General features: G+C 42.6%; 1 protein-coding gene across 7 annotated transcripts in view; it reads right to left on the minus strand.

Annotated features, from left to right (window-relative positions):
- SYNJ1 (synaptojanin 1) overlaps positions 1-22,894 on the minus strand; it is a 177,813-nt gene that overhangs the window by 26,967 nt on the left and 127,952 nt on the right. For all 7 annotated transcript variants that reach the window (XM_073617128.1, XM_073617129.1, XM_073617131.1 and 4 more), the window contains 6 exons: positions 18,719-18,836; positions 18,426-18,641; positions 15,075-15,153; positions 9,188-9,350; positions 7,543-7,755; positions 1,018-1,146 (listed from right to left, as the gene is read on the minus strand). In XM_073617128.1, the coding sequence (XP_073473229.1) occupies positions 1,018-1,146; positions 7,543-7,755; positions 9,188-9,350; positions 15,075-15,153; positions 18,426-18,641; positions 18,719-18,836 (918 nt within the window). The remainder of the gene's footprint in view (positions 1-1,017; positions 1,147-7,542; positions 7,756-9,187; positions 9,351-15,074; positions 15,154-18,425; positions 18,642-18,718; positions 18,837-22,894) is intronic.

Consider the following 22,894-nt stretch of genomic DNA (forward strand, 5'->3'; position numbering starts at 1 on the left):
CTTCAGCGTGATTTCAAAGCCGCAGATCAGTGCGATTTGCACCTCCGATTTTATTGCCGCTTGCGACTTTAACAGAAGATTATGCAAATTACATTGGAATCGGAAAAAAGTTGTGGCAATTTGAACAGTTCAATTGGCGGCAATGGGGTGCGACTTGTCGTGCAATTTGGAGCTGTCAAATTGCATGTCAAATCACACTGGTGTGATCGACCAGTGTCAAGACTTTCATGAGAAGCATCAGACAGCATACTCAGACTCCTGGCCAAGAAGTGCAACCACCCTTCAGGGAGGCATTTCTCTGGTGACATAAAACTCCAAGAGCTCTGGCTCTCCATCAGTAGCACTAGTGGCTGGGGGTGGGGGGCGAACACCCCCCCCCCCCCCACGGGTTGTACTCACGCGGTCAGGCTCTCAATAGGCGCCAATGCGATTGCTTCCTGATTGGCCAGGAGGAGAAGCAGGAAGACAATAGAGAATATTAATTCGCTATTGTCACACAACAGGAAGGGATTGGGGCGCAGTGCTCTGCGGCCCAAGCACACCCTTTTTTTGAAGCCAATTAGAACCTCAGGCTCCAATCATGTGCTTAAAAAAAAAAAAAAAACCCCCATTGGAATCCATGCGTCCGGCGCCCTGTATGTAGATTAGGGGCCTGGCGCATGGATCAGGAGGAGGGCGCCCCTGCGCCCTGTACGGAGCGGACGCCACTGATCAATAGTATGGATAAGTAGTAACTTATAAAGAATCCTCCTGAAATGTGTAAGAAGCAAATTGACTGATAGAAATAAAAACTTTTGTTGAGCAAGGCAGGCAAACATTTAGAAAATGAAGCTAAGCATCTGATTGGCTACAAAGGACAACTTTTTTCATTATAACAGCTGTTTAAAAGGTGTGTTTTTATCTTTACTGCACAGCATGTTGTGTCAAAACTAATCTGCACAGCCACAATGAAGGACAAACAACTAATACAACAGACCGTGAATGTGTCAGTAATGACTTATCCATGCTGTGACCTACCTGACGGTGGAGGAGGGCGCTGAGGGGGTGCTGGGCGTGCTGGTGGTACACCAGGTCTTGGAGGAGGAGGCCTCTTTGGTTCCAAGGTGAGAGGTTGCTCTTTCTGCTGTACTATTGGCTGGAAGTCCACTGGAGAGCCAACAAAAAGTAAAAAAAAAAAAAAACACATGTGCATTTAACACATTTTATTCATGTCATTTATATGTAAAAGCCTCCCTTGTGTAGACATCCAAAAGCCCTGAGATAGCTGCTGGGTGCCACCATAATTGGATGTGATGTCAGCAGCCCCAGGTTAGGTAGGGAGGTGAAGAAAGGGCCAGAGGAGCTGGGCTAGCACAGAGAGTAATTAGAACCTCCCAGAAGAGGGGGCTATGTCACACAAGGTGCGACGGGGCTGTGCAAGGGAATCGACTCCCTAGAGCAAATTTAATTGCAAATGCAAGTGAAAAAATTTATAGAACTGAAAAATACTGCAAGTAAGCATTTAAAATACTCAACTTGTCTCTGTTTTTTTTGCATACAAAATTTATTTCTTCAATATGTTTATTATTTTTACAGTCATAATACAGTTCTCAGACTACAAATAAGGTAACCAAGGATCCAGTTAACAAATCAGAATAGACAGAGAAAATGAATCACCGCTCAGGAAGACCTGCTTTCAGGTGTGTATTAGTGAGTCCTTCAGAGGAGGGGAGTCCCAGGTGCTGGCTAAATGCAAATTGAAGCAGGGTTTAAAACAGGAAAATCTGGATGCCGCCACACCAGATAAAGTTGAAAAAATCTTCTTTATTGTAAAACTTGTATCATCAAAAATACAGGACAATCAGGCAGATAGTACAGACACAGCTGACGCGTTTCGCACTGTAATTCGAGCGCTTACTCATAGCTATGAGCTATGAGTAAGCGCTCGAATTACAGTGCGAAACGCGTCAGCTGTGTCTGTACTATCTGCCTGATTGTCCTGTATTTTTGATGATCCAAGTTTTACAATAAAGAAGATTTTTTCAACTTTATCCGGTGTGCGGCATCCAGATTTTCCTGTTTCAAACCCAACAAATCAGAATACTTACTATACATCTGAGCATTTACATGCCATTTTTTTAGGTTGGTAAAAGGGTATCTATCACTTATAAAAATGTTTTTACATCTAAAAAAGGACCCAACATGGGGGAAGATGATCACATGCCTATAATGAAGACCCCTGGCATTTCCATTTTATTCCCCTCCCCCTTTGCCCCCCCATGATCCATACATATCAGGAGGGTTCTTTATGGGATTGAAATACAGTGCTGGCTTTGCATATAAAACAGGAATTCCACAACAGTCCAACTGGCTGGGTTTTTCTCCTGGTCTAAAACTACTGAAAAAGACATGAGATGATCATTGCCCAGTCTGCCTGATGACCATTCCTTGGGTAAAATTGCACGTTTATGGGAACGGATGCTTCAATCATTCAGAATAGATTTTCCAAACAGTCACTGCTGTTACCCTAAGATATTGGTTGTAGGAACTTCAGACGGTCATCTCTTGCTTGCAGATAATCTAAAGATGGCCGCTGGCAAGCCAAAACGTTAAAAGGATCTGACCAAAGTTCCAAGAATATCTTTTATTGAAGTGGCTGGAAGTTAGGGTTGCCACCTGTATGGGAATGACCCGGACAGTCTGGGTTTTGACCCTTGTGCCTCTGGTTTCTGTCCTCCTGAAACCCAGACACAGCAGCATACCTCCAGTCCCACAGCCAGTGTGGGAACTCATTGGGAAGTTCATACCTCCAGTCCACGCCCCCCCCCATATCCTTCAATGCAGTGCCGCTAATTAATTCTTAAGGCTGTGGCTCCCCTGCTGAGCGCTCTCTCTCTCCCGTATCCTTCAATGCAGGCTAATGAATAGTGCTGGCAGACAAGGACACAGACAGGTGCAGTGGAGATGTGTGGCTGCCATAGTCAGGGAAGGGAGGTCAGAGCGGAGCAGGGCATTGCAGGAGACAAACACATGGTCGGTGTTGCGGGTGCTCAGTACTAGTGGGAGTGGTGGGGTGGGGAGAGTGTGGGTGCAGGGAATTCAGGTACCTCATGGGGCTCCAGCAACCGTTTCTGCCTCTGCCCCAGTGGTCTGCTTCCAGACAGGATGAGTGGAGTGGGTTGTTTTTAGATTCCTCCTCCATCTGTCACCTGGGCTTTCCCTTGGTTCTAGCAGTGGGTAAGCGGGTGTTCCTGGCAGCTTCCTGTGTGGCTTGCTCCTTCCCACTACATAAGAAGCTTCATCTATCTGTTAGCCCCTAGCTCCCCTCCATCTCTCCGGCTGTGCGACTTAACTATCCAGCACTTTCTCACTCAGTTTCAGAGGGCTGGCTGTTTGTTTTTCTAAGGATACATTGTTGTTAGGGTTGCACCGATACTAGTATCGGTGCCGATACCGAGTATTTGCACAAGTATCGGTACTTGTGCAAATGCACCGATACCTGAAACCAGTACTTTCAGGCTCAGCTCTTTGAGCTGTTAGCGGGTCTCCCCAGTGTTAAGGAAGTCCGGTAATTGGAGCTATCAAAAAAAAAAAAAAAAGCAGCAGGCAATGTTTATTAACAACATTGCTCAGCCCTGAAACACTAAAATAAAAAGAAACATTGGGGTGGATTTACTAAACCTGAAGAGTGCAAAATCTGGTGCAGTTCTGCATAGAAACCAATCAGCTTCCAGGTTTTATTGCCAAAGCTTAATTCAACAAGCTGAAGTTGAAAGCTGATTGGCTACCATGCACAGCTGCACCAGATTCTGAGTGCTCCAGTTTTAGTAAATCAACCCCATTGTTTCTTTTTGTATATTTCTGTTTCTTCATCTGCAGATCAAAGGGATGAACAAACGTTCCTCTGTTTAACCCCTTAATAACCCTTAATTTTCTCTAATCAGCCTTAATTAACTCTCTATTCACCTCCATTTAATTATTTTCCTGCTTTTTTTCACGTCTATTTTATAAACGATAAACAATTAAAACTTTTTTGTTTGCTTTGTTAGTGAATATTTTTACACATATATTTCAACATATATTTACACATTTCACATTGAAAAAGCGGCAAATTAAAAAAAATCTATTTATTTGCAAATAACTTTTCAATGCTTTGTACCATTGCCGACAGCTGAAGTTAAAACAAAACAGTTACGGTAGGTATCGGCAATTGGTATTGGCGAGCACTAAAAAAAAAAAAAAAAAAAGTATCGTTACTTGTACTCATTGTAAAAAAAATGATATCGGTGCATCCCTAATTGTTGTACAATAAACCAATACATTCCATCTGTCACTGCCATCCTGAAAGCTGAGGTAGAGCCATTACACAGGTTAGATCCATCCCATGGATGGATTGGCTGCAGATCATGCCAGATACATTTCTTCTGATGGGCTGTGTGGGACTCAACAAGTGATTTAGTTGCTCACTGTGGACACTAGCATTACTGACTTTATTATTTATACTAGGACTTTGGTGGGCTTCTATGGTATGTTATTTCTGCACTGTTTTTTGTGGAATTCTGGGACTTGTAGTCAATTCTAGCTGGGTGTGTAGTAGGAGTCTGCTCCCATTCCCCCATGTCTCTTTGTGCCTGGTATAGGAGGTGGGTGGCCTGGGTGCATGGCAGGAGAACGTGTCCTGAGGAACATGGTGCCCATTATAGATTTGCTGTATGATATACATGTGCAGAGATAAATACTTGGCACAGGACAAGCCATTACTGGCTACATCAGACCTCATGAGGAGAGCCCCAATGCCCCTTTAAAGTGATACTAAAAGGATCGTTTTTTAAATAACAAAAATGTCATACTTACCTCCACTGTGCATGGTGTTTTTCACCTTAATGCATATGATGCATTAAGGTGAAAAAACACGAGCCTTTACAACCCTTTTAAGCCCTTTTCACTGTTAACATAATTGGCCACACCCACTGTTCGCCACGGCACGCTAGGCGTGCCACATTACTACTTCCCTGGGGCACCCAGAGGTGTCCCAGGTATTTTACAGTCCCATAGTACATACTACAACAAAAATGCTATGTGCCGCTGAAATATGTGTTCGGGTTTGATTTGACGAAAAGGTGGCAACCCTAATGGAAGTAAAGGTTATTTTAGTGACTTGTACAATGTGGTTGGGGGAAGGGGGGGGGGGCTCAAGGCTGGAGAGCAGGAAATATTGCTCCTAGGGGGCAATAACAAGCCCCTCCAGCAATCAGATGCACACATTTTTTCCAATTCCTATGAGAAGCAAATGATCAAAATACGGCACATGTTCTACAACACCGATGCAGGACTCCCGGGGGTTCTGAGAATGAAGAAAGGATGGTCAAGTACCTCCTTACTTGTCATTTTGGGGAGAGATCAGCTCATGGTGACCCAAAGACAGGTGTTCAAACCAGATATTTTCTTGTGGATCAGAAAATGATCTCACCTTTATGGACTCTGTGCAAAATTGATGGCTATTGATGGGAGCAATCAGATGGGCTCGAAAATCTGTTTCATTGGTTATGGTTGCCTCTTGCCTCACTCTCCAACTTCCCACTCCCCTCTCTGCTCACATGAACAGGTAGATTTGGCTGGCTGAGAGCTCCTATTTTTTTTTTTTACAGCTCTGTCTTGGTGCTTGAGGCATTAGACACAGGATGCCACTTGGAAACAGCTAATCCTGCAGAGTGATGGTCTGGAGTCACGTGATCTGAAGCAAACACAAGTAGGTCATGTGATCTGTATGTAGTAGCCAATTCTCAAGGGAATCTTCATTCATTTTTACTGAAGACAAATTTACAGGACTCTTTTTTTTTTTTTAAAGAGAACGGGAACGATTTTTAATCTGTAATCGCATATCAACTTCAAATGGTCCAATAGGAAAATATGTAGGCAAGTGGTTCACAAGGCCAGTAGCTCAGGCCCCAGACTGCAGCATTTTTTTTTTTTTATTAAATGGCACATGGGCTCTGACATATGTCCCACTGAAAGGCGCTTCTTTAAAGCAAAAAAAAAAAAAAGGGGGGAGAAAGAGGAAAAATGGACTTTGAAGGCACCACTGTGGTCCCAAATTGAAAAAAGAAACCGCTCATATGCATGTGTAAAATTTACATTTTATTATAACAAATATAAAATTAAATATTAAAACCAATCTGAAATGTATGCATGCATTGAGCATGAAACATATTGGAATATGTTTAATACTCAATATAGAATATATCTGTAATGGGATTTATTTGTAAATGACATTTTTGTAATTAGATGCCAATTATGATACATCTCCCAGTACCAACAGGACCCCCTGAAGAAGCCTTTGGCGAAACGCGTAGCGATCAATTGGTGCTATCACATCTGGAGCTGGCCCCCACATCCATGTGTAGGATCACCACACGTCTCATTTTACATGCATTTGACTTGTGGGCCAATCCACACAGGTGTCTGTGTAGCCTTGTGATTTATACACATTGATATTGAGATATTTAGACAGCATGCATACCTTTCAGATTGGTTTTAATATGCAATTTTATATTTGTTATAATAAAATGCAAATTTTACACATACATATGAGTGGTTTCTTTTTTTCAATTTGGGACCACAGTGGCACCTTAAAAGTAAATTTTTCCTCTTCCTCCCCTTTTTTTGCAATTAGTCTTGGATGTGGTGCCACACACAGTAAATCACAACTCTATATTTTTTCGCTTCTTTAAAGGTCTTTGCAAACATGTCAGATGTGACCCGTGCTGCTAATAAACGAGAAAGGTTGCTGCAGGCCCAGAGTGCGGTAATTAAATTTTCTTTTCAGACTTCTGACAGTTCATGCATGGCCAGCTTTGCATTACTGATGAGCAACACTGAAACCAAAAAAAGAAAACCGGGGGCACGACCTAGTGCCTTATCCTAAAAATATTCATTTAAAAAGTGGTAAGAATTATACTCACAAAATGACAGTTTCATTAATGTTAATCACAAAGAACAGCACCATCCAGTCCTCAGATCCCCTGAGGAAGAGGCTAATCCTCTAAATTCGTTAGCCTTTTGGATCTCCAATTGTCTTGTCACACATTGTGATGCACTGTGGACTGGATGGTGCTGTTCTTTTTGATTAGCTTTAATGCAATTATCATTTTTTGAGTATAATACTTACCACATTTTACATTAATAAAGTTATTTTATTAGGATAATGCACTAGATCGGTGCGCCCTCGGTTTTGTTTTGTGGTTTCAGTGGTTCCAGACACCCCCAGTCTAACGAGGGCAGCAAGGCGAGACTTATCCATGAAAGCCAGGATGTGATTATTGATATCTTCGGGCTCACTCTCAAGTGCAGGAGATTTTGTGTTTGTTACCACTTGGAACTGATTAGCAACAATCTGACTGCCAGTGCATGAATAGACCTATAGTTCTAAACATCTGGAGATCTACTAGTTTACACGGAGCTAAAAAGATTAGTGTTCTATATACTGTAGAGGCAGAACAATAGTATGCTAAAGTTCAAGAATTAACAATAAATATAAAAAAAAAAATAAAAAAAATAAAATACCTTGGGGTGCAACGGGAGGTCCAGGTGTTTTTCCAGGTGCCCGGCTTGGCCGGACAGGGAGAGCCGGCGGTGGTCCCTCTGGCATGGTGGGTGATGGGCAGGGACTGGAACGGGGAGAAGAGCCGGGAGATGAGCCAAGATTGGAGCATGAAGATGGTTGTAGATGTTGAGGGAGAATCTCCTCTACTTCAGCACTATAATCATCCACGTCACCTGGGAGGAGATCAGAGACATTTACCCATATGTGCAGCATGTGCGATATATGGACATCTACTTTTTGTGGACTAACATCTGGCATGAACACTTAGTAGAAAACAACAGCACTCCCCTTTTTTACAGTTAATCAAATCCCCCCCAAAAAAGGGGGGGGGGGTTATTTCCCATTTTAGGATAGTGGGGAAGGCCAGGGATAGAATTCCTTTATGCCACTTTGGCAAAAAAAAAGGAACAAACCCCCTTAAAATGTCAACTCCATGCAGATATAAAACTTCACCAATTAAAGTATAATTAAGGGCAAAACTTTTTTTTAGTTTTGGATAGAGTGGAACAGGATTAGAACACCCGTCAGTTTTTATTGGTGTCTGTGGATTCATTATGGAGATTCACCCTCTCTATTTGTCCCGTTTACCATTCTTATACACTATATTGTCAAAAGTATTGGGATGCACATGAACTTTAATGGCATCCCAGTCTTGGTCCGTAGGGTTCAATATCGAGTTGGCCCACCCTTTACAGCTATAACAGCTCCAACTCCCAAGGAAAGACTGTCTACAAGGTTTAGACATGTGTCTATGGGAATGTTTGACAATTCTTCAAGAAGTGCATGTGTGAGGTCAGGCACTGATGTGGACAAGAAGGCCGGGCTCACAGTCTCCACTATAATTCACCTGATAGGTGTTCTATTGGGTTGAGGTCGGGACTCTGTGCAGGCCAGTCAAGTTCCCCCACCCCAAACTCGCTCATCCATGTCTTTATGGACCTTGCTTTGTGCACTGGTTCGCAGTCATGTTGGAACAGGAAGGGGCCATCCCCAAACTGTTCCCACCAAGTTGGGAGCATGAAATTGTCAAAAATGTCTTGGTGTGCTGACACCTTAAGAGTTCCCTTCACTGGAACTAAGGGGCCAAGCCCAACCCCTGAGAAACCACCCCACACCATAATCCACCCTCCACCAAATGATTTGGACCAGTGCACAAAGCAAGGTCCATAAAGACCAAAATAAACAATTTAGTGATCCATTTCGTACATGAATAAACGTGGGATTGAATGTGGAACTTCTAAGCCAGACAAAGGTAGAGTGTAAACATTTAAAATCCTACTAATTATAGCCTTAAAGCAGGACCCTGGTCAATTTTTATTTTTATTAGCATAAGCAAGGGCTAAAACTTCTGCTGTGTGTTTACACCTGTGTTCTCATTGGAGAATTTTCCTCCCACCTCCTGTTCTAGCGACAAGTATCAGTGGTGGGATTTCCCATCACTTCCTGTTTCAAGTTCTGTTTGGAGTTCCATATCAAAATTCTGAGCAAGATATTCTGGCTCAGGGCCACAAGGACAGTATAAAAGAGGACTGCATGTGGCCCAAAAAAGATTAATATGATAGATTTGTTTTACATGCTCAGAGCCAGCAGCTGCTGCTTTCTCACCTTCCATGTCATAATCTGCCGCAATCTCGGCATCTTCACCCAACAAGGTGGAACTGGTGGAACAAGGTATTGTTACACTTATCTTCTCCAGATTCATCTCCTCCTCCACCTGTGTGATCCAGTCCGGGTTCTTCAACTGAATGTTCATTGTTTTTCCTAGAACCTGCAATCAATGGGGAATCAATAAAGGTGAAAACACAATTCCTATATTTTATTACATTCTCCAGGAGTCTATTCCACATATGATAGAATGAGGAAGAAAACAATCATAATGTATCCTATATTAGGTGAGTGCACAGTATCCATATGCTTTACCTTTCAGGGAATAGCTATATACTCCAACTGAAATAGCTGTGGATATAAAATAATTTAGAAGATATTACACTAAAACAATATAAGTAGGAAAAAGATTCTGCTCCTGGGTTTATTGAACACAATCAAAATGATACATTGTGATTAAACACCTTCTGACAAAAGAAGATTGCTAGACTCAAACTCTCCACGTTGCAGTACAGTAAGGACCAGGGTGGTCTGGCAGTGCCCAACATCAGATTCTATTTCTTGGCTTCACAGCTTCAAAACCTGGGCGGCTAGGGGAGGTAGATATGGTGGATCCTATCCGTAGCTTACTATTCTCTAGCACGCAAAGTCCCCGCTGTTTCTCAGCTTGAGGCCGATTTGCCCCAGTACCCTAAAATTGATGCCCACCATACTTTTACTGACAAAACTATGGGCCCTTATCAAACACAGTCTGGGTATGACGGGCTTCATGGTGCATACTCCATTGTGGCGTAACCCTCGCTACACGGAACTACATAAGCTAGAGGGGTTTCAGGCCTGGGAGACCAAGGGTATTCGCTACATCTCCCAACTCTATAATCAGACCATTTTTAAATCATTCATGGACTTGCAGGAGAAGTTTGGGCTGCCAAAATACCATTTTTATAGATATCTCCAACTTTGGCATGCTTTACAATCACAGGTACAACGGTCCAGGTTAGAACTCATAGAACATCCTTAAATAACTGTAAAGATATAAATATGGCGCTCGCAAGCATAATATAAGTGAAAAAAGAGCAAAATATAATGAACAAGACAAAGTCCAGATAAAGTGACCAAAAGTGCTCCAATCCACAGTGAAGGGAATACAAAAATGCTTCAGAACTATTCAGGTGTACAACAACACCCCACTCACCAGATCGAGATGACCCCCAGCTTTGCAGTCTAGGGGTCGCTTCAGGCTTGGTAATAGTATCCAGAGATATCCAGGAATGGTGGATTAAACGTCAGGTCATCAGATCAAAGATTATTTTATGAAGGTTCTCAGCCGGACAAACTGGTACCCAAAAAGATATAAAGAATGGAACTGACCATTAAAAAGATTTTATTGCACAAGGGAATGGGTACTTACAAACTTTAAGATCAAAACGGGCATAAACATGGAGCTGTGGATGTAAAAAATACCGTTCCTGGCGTGTGTTCCACGAGACCGGAAGTGGCATCAGTAATATTGGAAATTGACACAATTTCCGGTATTACTGATGTCACTTCCAGTCTTGTGGAACGCACGCCAGGAACAGCGTATTTTACATCCACAGCTCCATGTTTATGCCAGTTTTGATCTTAAATTTTTTAAGTACCCATTCCCTTGTGCAATAAAATCTATCAGTTCCATTCTTTATATCTTTTTGAGTACCTGTTTGTCTGGCTGAGAATCTTCATAAAAATCTTAGATCCGATGACCTGACGTTTAATCCACCACTCCTGGATATCTCTGGATACTATTACCAAGCCTGCAGCGACCCCTAGACTGCAAAGCTGGGTGTCATCTCGATCTGGTGAGTGGGGTGTTGTTGTACACCTGAATAGTTCTGCAGCATTTTTGTATTCCCTTCACCGTGGATAGGAGCACTTTTGGTCACTTTATCCGGACTTTGTCTTGTTCATTATATTTTGCTTTTTTTTTACTTATGTTTGTGAGCACCATATTTATATCATTACATTTTTCAAGTGATTAGCACTTTGTGTATGGCAGCTGCTTTTGTTTATTTTTTGTGTTGTTTTCCACACCATTAATGCAAGTATATATTTTCACATCTTTTAATAACTGACATACTCACCACACAGAATAAAAGGGGCATGATCTCACAGATATATAGTACTCTCTCGAGGACACGGGATGCAGCTAGACTACGGTGTAGACATAGGTGGGAACAAGACCTGGGAGACAATGGGGGTGAGGACTGGGAATTATGTTTGCAGTCTATGCCTGCCATTTTCTCAGTCTCACCCTCGTACAGGCTCTCATCCTGCACAGAACTTACCGTACTCTTATGATGCTTCACAGATGGGGCAGGAGGGAGTCCCCCCTGTGCCTCAAATGTGAGGGGGCCAACGGGCAACTCATACATTTGCTGTGGCGCTGCCCCAAACTCTTCAGATATTGGAAAGCTGTAACCGATATTATATTGTCTGTTTATCAAACCACTGTTCTGTTACATCCAGTTATTTGTTTACTAGGCATGGCCGATGAGGCATTTTTACATTTGGCAGTATTAAGATTACTATATATTGCCCGCAAGCGGATCGTTCGTTCACCGCATAGTCCAACAACGAAACAAAAGATTGAGCAGGTAAATACCATTCTTATTAAAGAAAAGCTAATGTATCAACATAGAAATGCTGCTAATAAGTTTTATAAAATATGGCAACCTTGACTAGATACCCCAGGCCTGGCACCCTACCAACTAGTCCTCAGTCGATTTCTTCAAATGTAACCTCTTAGCTCCTCCAAACCATTGCCAATTACTCTCACCATAGTACAACAATTTATAGGCTTTGGGTTTGATCACAGAATTAAAGTTCAATCTAAGTATCCCCTCTCTCACTGGCCGGCTAACGGAGATAACCGCTATAATCCCTTGGGTCTTTGTTATGATAAAATTTTCAGTTAGTTTACCTTCCCGTTGGAAGGTAGTTAGTTCATCTACAGTATCTTTGCTTATTTGACTATGATTGTGTCCACTAATCTGTTGTCTGCTCATCGTTAGAGTGTATGGTGATAAAATCTGGGTAGGGGTTCGTCTGTCATAAGTATTCTCTGTTGTGAATGGAAATGACAAATCTTAGCTTTATGTTCCTTGAACCATTTCATGTATAATATACTGTTTTTAATATATACGCTGACGACATTTTCTTATGTTGCTATCCTTTTTGTACATCTGACTTCGTGACACAATAAAAGCTTTTTCTGATTAAAAAAAAAAAAAAGACACCTTCTGACAAATATGGACCCCATGGATCAATTGTCACCATCACTGAATGATAGAAAAGTGGAGAAAACAGAAAACGGTTTGGCGAGGGTACAGGTTATAGCTGTCTTCCCAATCCGATTACTCATTTGAGCTCAAATGCAAACTGCAAAAGTGGTGCTAAACTCTAAAGGTTTTTACCTTAATGCATTCTATGCATTAAAAGAAAAAACCTTCCACTGCCTGTTCCCCCCCACCCCTTCCTAAACACTTACCTACATCGATCCAATGTGGTGAGCAGCTGTAGTTCTTCTCCCCCTCTCTCTGCTCTCACAGGCTGCACTGATAATAGCAGGAGCCATTGGCTCCTGCTGCTCTGAATCAAATCCTGGGAGGAGGAAGAGGGGTGTGGTCAAACCATGCTGTGTGCATCTATGGATGCACACAGCTCGGCTGGGGAGCAAGACCACACATGTGCCCCCATAGCACACTGCTTGTTATGGGGGAACATGCAGGGAAAGAGGAGTGGACAGCACTGGGGGGGGGGGGGGGGGGTGGCGGCTCAGAAAAGGACGTTTGGGGCCAATCTGTGTAATACAATTACACAGAGCAAGTGGGTATAAACTTTTTTTTTTTTGTATTAAAAATGAAGGTTTACAACCACTTTAAAGTCAAACTTTGAGCGAAATGTAGGACTTACGTATAGTCTTTTAAAAGCATTAACACAGCAGTTTTAGTATTTCTACCAATCTTATTACCAGTTAATTCTGCCAGCACATCCATTAAAGAAGATCTAAACCTGTTGTCCAATCAGCTTCTCTCTGTCATCTTCAAAGCTTTTTCTTTAATTCAGAATGTTCCTTTTATTAAAAACTTGGCATAGGTACAGAGACACATAAAAGACTCATTTTTAAATCTTAACAGGGCAAGCTGAATATAGAAACTGATTGGTTGCCATACACAGCTGAACCAGTTTTAATAAGTTCCCCACTTTATATATTTTGTTAAAAACGTTTTTACCGGTCTGAATGCAAATTTTTGTTATTTGTATTCTGAATGCAGTGCATGCAGAGCAGTGTACATTCTCAGCTTATTCCTAGAACGGTGCCACAATAAGCAACTACAGCTTGCATGCATGGGAGTTGCATCTTCAGTTCCCCATCCAATGTCAGACACAACCAGAGGTGTCCTCTTTAGACATGCTGCTTTGAGTTGTTCCTTGGCTTGGGAACACCCTCCCATCCTCAGTAACATCCCAGTCCTTGATTGGATACACAGCCAAGAACCGCTCTATGGAAGGGGATGATATTCTACAGACATGTTACCCCTCCAGCCAGGCACCTGTGATAGGCCACCCTAACTTAAGCTCATGGCTTGACGGGGAAGCCCTTCCAATCACTCCTTATAGCTAACCACATAAAGGTTGAAGAAGCCTTCCTCACCCCGACGGGCTATAAATTTGTGACAAAACTTCAAAGCATGATCAATCCCCCCCTGGCCATCTGGAACGCTTTACAGTTATGACATTTCTTGTCAAGCTTGGGGAACCAACCTCTGTTGCTCTCTCCCCTAACTAGTTTCAAAAAGCTCTGCATCTCCACCTCTCCCATCAGACATGGCCTTTCCTTGGCCTATAAGATTATCACCCCCTCATCTGCTCAACAATATCTGCTATACATTTACATTTATAAGTGGGAATTTTATCTAGGGGTCACTTTCTCCAAGCAACAGAAGGATCGCATCTTGCGATTCACTCATGCAGCATCCATCTTGAATGCCATTTAAGAAACAGGTTTCAAAATTTCGAAATGGTGGCATCGCGTCCCCTCCACTCTTCATAGGATTTCCCGTAAACTTCATTCAAGTGCTGGAGATGCAACACCCAGGAAGGCACCTACCTTCAGATATTCTGGTCATGTCCGATTATACAAGCACTATGGACACAAGGTTTGTAATCTAGTATACAAACAGAGCTGGGAAGCTACCAGCTTCACCTAGCTCCCGTGTTAACCAAACGCTACAGTCTATCACGGGCCATTTGCTCAACACCGCCAAGGTATGTATCCCACTCTTTTGGCAACAGCCAAGACCGCCCCCCATGGGGGTCTGGCTATGTAAATTACAGGATATTTGCACAATAGAGGAGGTCCTAGCCTTGTCCAATCATAAAGAATAATATTGCAAAACCTGGTTTTATTGGTTTAACTACACCTTGGGGGGTGGGGGGGGGGTGTACGTAGGGGGTTACCTGGTGGGTCACCACGCCCAAACCCTGCCATATAACAGCACGACTTTTTATGTCATGGAGTGGTATGGCTTGACCCTGAAAATCTACTGGTGTGAGGCCCCTCTACTTATGTTCAAGTCCCTACTAAAATACATCTTGTGGATATCTTCTGCAAAAGCTGGGATGGCCTCCTCCTTTCTGCAGGCAATTTATGGACCAAATGTCTCACCGTGACACTATCCTGTATTTCTATTATACGGTTTACCCCCTCACTTTGTATTTTCTTACCATGAACACCAAGGCTCTTGGCTTACTATGGTTTTCTTTTTACCCTGCTCTGATTTTTTTGCTGTATTTTTTTAAAAACTTATATAAAGAATTTAAAGATATAAAACAAATAAAATGTTACCTCAACACCATTCAGGTCTAAAGCGGAGAGGGAGGAACTTCCGTCTAGAAATGTCACCCACATTTTATCATCTACGAACCTACAAGAAAAATCATTACTACTTTTGTCAACGGAAACACACAGTTTAAAGTTAATTTGCACTATAGAGCCTACTCCCTTCCAGTCCTGGCTATCTTGAATCAGTAAAATAATGTATGGTAGAAGGATGTTCTTACTGTTCCTAAAAGGACCTGCTATTCGAAACTCCTTTTGCAGTTAGCTAATTTTTCATGTTATCTTAGGCAAGTGTCATAGGTCGGACTGAGGGACTCGCTGGCCAAATATCTGTCCCCTAAGCCCCTTCAGCTTCACATGACTAATGGCTCACTACAGGTGGTCCCAGAGTTACAAACAAGATAGGCTCTGTAGGTTTGTTCTTAAAGTTGAATTTGTATGCAAGTTGGAACAGGTAAATTTTTTTTAACTGCAACTCCAGCCAAAAAAATCTTTATGCTTTTTTTGGATAGCATAGGGAAGTTAATGCCCCTGTAGCCTTTGTTTTGCTGTCTGTGCCCCCATTCAGAAGATTTCCCCTCACTTTCTGTTCAGATGACAATTGGATTTTGAAAATTTTTGGTTGTTGTGAAAACAAGGATTGGTGATAAAGCTTCAGTGGAGACAACTTTTTCCCATAATAACTCTTACAGGAGTGAATTTCCCTTCCTAGGGGTAGATTTCCTCTCACTTCCTGTTGTCTCCCTCCGTTTGCAAGTATGAGTCGTATGTAAGTGGGATGTTTGTAACTCGGGGACTGCCTGTATTTGGTCATATGACTGGCATGAGAGGGTGCCCAGAGTAGTAGCTTCTTAAGGCTGAGTTCACACTTATGCAAATTTTTCCGCAGCCAATTCGCATGACAGGAGACTGTGGCTGGCTCGCAATGGAGCCGGTTTACACATCTCGGGGGTGGCCGCAGAGCACACAGCAGAAGTGTCCTGAGTCTTTGGCTCCATTTCAGGTCCAAATTCAGGCAAAAATTCGGACCAAATTCAGACCTGAACGGGACGCATTTATAGTGTGGATGAAGTAGGAGTACATCATAACATCTTTAGGGCCCTGTGTTTTGGGGATCCCAATTAATGGATATATGGAAATATAAATCAGACTGCTTCTGAGCTGTACACCCAATTCCATGTCTCAATTGGAAATATACAATCCAATGGTTTGTTTTGTATAATTGTTTTGTATAGTTATAAAAGTGTTGTACTTATTTAAAACCTTTGAAAAATCAGAAAAAAAATAAATAAAAAATTATCCAAAAAAGAATGCATGTGGTAGGTCAAATCTGTAGTTGGGTAAAGGATCACACTGTAATAAGTAAATGTTCTAATAAAAATATTTTCCACAGAAGTAGATTATCTGGAACATCTTTATATGGATCCCATTAGGTGTGCCAGCTAAATTGCGGAGCTAGGTAATGAGAAAGGATTCGCCCAAGAGGTAAGTGGTCTTAACTGACAAGCTAGAAAATAGAAAACCGGATATGGCCATATATGCCTCCTCCCTGGGCTTCTGAAGAGTAAATTTTAGTTTTGGACATGAATTATAAACTTTATCATGTTGATCCCGCTCACTACGGAGACTGGTAGTGCTGTCTGTATATTTAGTTTATCCTTTACAGTTTGCAGAAAGGGTTTTTATGTTTTATTGTAGGGCCTGGAGCAAATTTTACTAATAGTAACCCCCAGATACCTAAGGACTGTAACTACACATGACGAATAATTGTGATAAGGTAATATGGCTTTAGATGACAGGGACATCAGTACTCATTTCTGCCAATTTATTTGCAGTTCCAAGTAGGTGACTTATTGTTGCATAAAAAACAGGGCTAGTGTGCGATTTTGGGCTTTTGTCTTTCAGGAATAGTCATCTGCATTGGATCGGACTTCCTCTGTGGTGGGACCAAACACAATTCACTTAAAGTAATATTAAAGGTTTAGTTTGAAAAACAAAAAAACAAAAACAATCAAATCATTCTTACCTGCTCTGTGCAGTGGTTTTGCACAGAGCAGCCCCGATCCTCCTCTTCTCGGATCTCTGCCGGTGCTCCTGGCTCCTCCCCTTGAATGGTGCCCCCAATAGCAAGCCGCTAGCTATGGGGGCACTTGTGCGTGCGGGCTCCCGAGCCCCCCTCTATCCATCCATAAGACACAGAGCCATGGTTTTCCCCCCATTGGCTCACTGGCAGTGATTGAGACAGTGCATCAGCCAATGAGGAGAGAAAGACCCGGGACAGATGAGGCTCCTGTGCACATTCCTGGATCGAGAGGGGGTTCAGGTGAGTATAAGGGGGCGCTGTGGGGGGGACCAGCACACAGTAGGTTTTTTACCGTCATGTATTGAATGCATGAAGGTAAAAAACCTTCAGCCTTTACACCAGTTTAAGTTATCAAGTTGTCTATTATTAATTGAGACTCAACGGTAACAGCAAATAATATGGGAGCTACTGGAACTCCCATGTCATGCCACAATATAGTGCATAGGATGTGTAGAGCAGGTTCTTAGGTTAGCTACTAGGGAAGCATATATTACAGTAATTTCCAAAATTTAAACCAAAGTCAAAGCACTCAAGATTTGTCATTTAATTGTGTCAATGCCTTGGCTATGTCCAATGATGCCAAGGCACGGGTATTCTCAAGTTTATAATATTGGTCATGGTGCACTTTCCCATCATTAAGCCGGGTTTTAAAGAACAATATAGAGCAACAATCCACAAGTTTGTAATGCTTCTACAACTTGTAAGAGCAGGTAGACCAATACACCCCATAGGCTCTTCCTCCGTGGCCTGTTCTGCGGGGCTACCTGAAAGGAGGGTGGAGAGGCATCAGAAAGGGATCTCTATAAAGCCGGTTTGGTCTGGGTGTAGAAATGACAATATCACTGTTCTGAAATGGTATGGCCATTCCTGGTGATTTTCTTGTTGTAGGAATGAGATGAGGCAGCCGTTAACCATGCCCCTGTACGAGCCCACACGGGCAACAATCTCATATCTATGAATGTCCACCTCGTCTAAGGGAACAGTTAATTGGGCATTTTAGATGCCAAAGTCACTATTGTATTCTATTAAAAATAAGTGGCACTCCTTCCATATATCAATTGGCATGAAACTTTAACCAAGAAAAGGTTTCCTGTTCATGGACTTGCTGCACACTATTAGAGCCTATCCAACCAACCACAATAGTCATGAAAGGCCCATTAAATTTTCACTTCAAGAGAGAATATTCCATAACTATATTGTCATTTACTGTTACCCAACAATAAAGAAAAAAACATCATTTAGGAACAAGAGAAAACAGTGTAGTGTCATCTAACCTTATAAGTATGACCTCGCCATAACCTGCAAACTGCTGCAGCAGCTCGTCAATCAAATTATCATCAAAATAATTGTCTTCTGAGGATTTGCTTTGTATGGAGACCATAATTGTGCCATCTGGAGGGCCCTGGGTGGCAATCACCTCCTTATAGATCTTCTGTCTCTCTTCTGCTTCAGTTTCAAATATATCTATGTCGACCACAGCGACCACAGGCCTACAAAATAATCATCAGATCAGGAACACTATGAATGCAGAGATACACCTAGAATAAAATAACCGATTTCCTTTTACCTGTGATCAGAGGTCTTTAGCTCTGCCCTGCCATAGTGCAGTAAAGTACCTGGATTCCAGGTATAAGGGATATTCCTGCCTTCTTGCAAGCTTGAATTCAGAAGATCTAAATCTTCAGCTGAAATAAAATCACAAAATAAGATATACAGGAATTAAAAACAAGCAAGGGTCTGTGTTAATGCGCTTTGGGCTGGTGTCAATGGCATCAGTTTGAGATCACTCAGAATTCTTGACAGGTGCATTTTGCCTGCAGTTGCCCTCCTTCTGACCTGTTTTGGATCCACTTCAAGTAGGCTTTGCATACCCATAGACTTTTATGAGAATGCAAAACTCACTTCAAGCGAACAAAAGCCTGTTGACATAGGCCCTTAAATTTTATATGTAATTTAGGCCACCACATTTGCTCATTACCTATGAAGGCTCTGCTTCCAGCTTTAAGGCTAGTACACACGATGAGATCGGATGAATGACCATCCCCTTTTTTTTTTTTTTTGCATGCTAGTCTATCGAAAACGAAGAGGTTACTAAAGCATGAAAATTCTCCTAGGACAGAATAAAAAATTTTGTTTAAATTTAAAAGTGATGTAATATGTTGTATTTGATTTGTATTGTATTTTCGGATGAATACTGGACAGATTAAATGATAATCGTACCATCTGCTATCATACGAGAACAATTTTCGGGTTTGTCCCTTCGGAAAATTTCAGACAAAATCTGTGTATGAACGATCAGATTATCGTGCAATCACTTTAAAATTGGTATTTTTGTACGATTTTCTGATCACGTGTACGGGCCTTTACAGTGTGCTACTACACAATGCACTACTGTTCACTCTCACAATGCAAATCTATTAGTCGGTCGAGTCACTAAGGCCAGCCATACACGGTCCGAATCTCAGCTGGTTCAGCAGGAACTAGATGAGGCACATGCATTCTAATGGATAAGTGAGGGCAGGTGGACTGAAGGGAGCCCACCCCTTCTTAAAGGTACAGGACACACCAAACACCCAGCAGGTAGCACAATGGCTGCAAAGGTGCTGGTGCGTTGCTGGACCAATACACACACCCACGTGATTGCAAAAATCTTGCCACCACCCTGCTGGGTGTTTGGTGTGTCCTGTACCTTTAAGAAGGGGTGGGCTCCCTTCAGTCCACCTGCCCTCACTTATCCATTAGAATGCACGTGCCTCCACTGTGGGGACACCTAAATTTTAGTGTTAGGACCACAGATTACAGGGTGCCGTGACGTGGCTCTGTGGCTTACGCATGCGTTTGCAAATGCGTGCGGACTGAACCCCTGTTTTTAACGCGTACTGTTAGACAGGTCAATTGGTTGTTCGCGAGCTGGTGGTAAGTAGGCTTGGAATTTTTTCCTGGGCATTCCACAGGTTTTGTTGTTAGGAACTAGATGAGATTCAAACCGGTAATAGGCAGGCTGAACGTACCAAGTTGATACTGTAGATCAACTTGAGAAAAAAAACAGCCTGCCAGATTCCCTTGCGATCGCTAGTGGCTGCAATATCTGCTAGCAATAATCACCATCTTCTACTGGAGGGGATGACTTCCTTCACCAGCCGGGAGCAGACAATGTCCTGGCAGGAGTGATTCCCAGTCAGCACTGTCTGTGTTAATGAGGAATCGTGCAATTTTTTTTCCAGCAACCTGTGGTTGCATGAAAGAAATTTGCACCGTGTATGGCCTGCCTAAAAAATGATGCCCTTCCAGGGTCGCCGATATCTCTTCTAGGCCACTGGAAAGAGAACAATTGCACTGAGCCACTGAGAACTTCCTCTAATTGCTAAGCTACTAATCTCTATATACCGACAGCACTGTGTACTGCCGTAGAGCCTGATATTAAGAGAGATCCAGGTACTTCTGTGGAAAAAACAATTAAAAATGCTTTCATGAATACGTGACTAGACTAAATGGCAACTTTTTAGAGTTGTCTTTTGTTCAGTCTTAAGTGGCTAATAGTGTACTGGTCCCCTTACCATGTGAAGCCGACAGCAACAATGAGACCAGCCACTAAGGTCACCTTCCCTCCTCTAATGGAAAAACCCAGAGAGGAATGAAGCTAAAAGGCACACAGGGGTGAAAAGGTGTAGTCCCTCATTCATATCATTTGTATAATAATTCAAACTACATAACTTATCATGTAGTGTTATATGTACCTGAAAACAAAGCCCCCTCCCCCCCTCCACGATCTCAGCAGCTGCAAACCAACTGGTAGCTCTGTATATGGCTCTACAGAGAAAGAAATGAGGCAAGAATGAACAATCACGGAAATTTGGGGCCCAACAATGCATTCTGGGAGTTGTGTCTGCAGCCAGTATTATACAGCCTGCATCCTACCTAGGGATATAGACTGCACTGCCTGCATTAGGATGGCCATACATACAGATACCTCCATTCAGACTATTTATATACACAGTATCTCACAAAAGTGAGTACACCCCTCACATTTTTGTAAATACTTTCTTATATCTTTTAATGTGACAACACTGAAGAAATTACACTTTGCTACAATGTAAAGTAGTGAGTGTACAGCTTGTATAACAGTGTAAATTTGCTGTCCCCTCAAAATAACTCAACACACAGCCATTAATGTCTAAACTGCTGGCAACAAAAGTGAGTACACCCCTGAGTAAAAATTTCCAAAGTGTCAATATTTGGTGTGGCCACCATTATTTTCCAGCACTGCCTTAACCCTCTTGGGCATGGAGTTCACCAGAGCTTCACAGGTTGCCACTGGAGTCCTCTTCCACTCCTCCATGACGACATCACGGAGCTGGTGGATGTTAGAGACTTTGCGCTCCTTCACCTTTCGTTTGAGGATGCCCCACAGATGCTCAATAGGGTTTAGGTCTGGAGACATGGCCAGTCCATCACCTTTAACCTCAGCTTCTTTAGCAAGGCAGTGGTCATCTTGGAGGTGTGTTTGGGGTCGTTATGATGTTGGAATACTGCCCTGCGGCCCAGTCTCAGAAATGAGGGGATCATGCTTTGCTTCAGTATGTCACAGTACATGTTGGCATTCATGGTTCCCTCAATGAACTGTAGCTCCCCAGTGCTGGCAGCACTCATGCAGCCCCAGACCATGACACTCCCACCACCATGCTTGACTGTAGGCAAGACACACTTGTCTTTGTACTCCTCACCTGGTTGCTGCCACACATGCTTGACACCATCTGAACCAAATAAGTTTATCTTGGTCTCATCAGACCACACGACATTGTTACAGTAATCCATGTCCTTGGTCTGCTTGTCTTCAGCAAACTGTTTTCGGGCTTTCTTGTGCATCATATTTAGAAGAGGCTTCCTTCTGGGACGACAGCCATGCAGACCAGTTTGATGCAGTGTGCGGCGTATGGTCTGAACACTGACAGGCTGACCCCCCACCCCTTCAACCTCTGCAGCAATGCTGGCATCACTCATACGTTTATTTCCCAAAGTCAACCTCTGCATATGATGCTGAGCCCGTGCACTCAACTTCTTTGGTCGACCATGGCAAAGGCCTGTTCTGAGTGGAACCTGTCCTGTTAAACAGCTGTATGGTCTTGGCCACCGTGCTGCAGCTCAGTTTTAGGGTCTTGGCAATCTTCTTATAGCGTAGGCCAAGGATAAGAAATTAGTGGACTTCCAGCTGTTGCAAAACTACAAGTCCCATCATGCTTCAGCCACATGCTTGTGGCTGTCAGAATCTTGCTATGCCTGATGGGACTTGTAGTTCTGCAACAGCTGGAGTTCCGCTAATTGCATATCCCTGGCCTAGGCCATCTTTATGTAGAGCAACAATTCTTTTTTTTCAAAGCCTCAGAGAGTTCTTTGCAATGAGGTGCCATGTTGAACTTCCAGTGACCAGTATGAGAGCGTGAGAGCGATAACACCAAATTTAACACACCTGCTCCCCATTCACACCCGAGACCTTGTAACACTAACGAGTCACATTACACTGGGGAGGGAAACTGGTTAACTACGCCCAATTTGGACATTTTCACTTAGGGGTGGACTCACTTTTGTTGCCAGCGGTTTAGACATTAATGGCTGTGTTGAGTTATTTTGAGGGGACAGCAAATGTTATAAAAGCTGTACACTCACTACTTTACAGTTGTAGCAAAGTGTCATTTCTTCAGTGTTGTCACATGAAAAGACAGAATAAAATATTTCCAAAAATGTG

Source organism: Aquarana catesbeiana, linkage group LG02 (genome assembly GCF_042186555.1).
Source record: "Aquarana catesbeiana isolate 2022-GZ linkage group LG02, ASM4218655v1, whole genome shotgun sequence".
Lineage (NCBI taxonomy): Eukaryota > Metazoa > Chordata > Amphibia > Anura > Ranidae > Aquarana > Aquarana catesbeiana.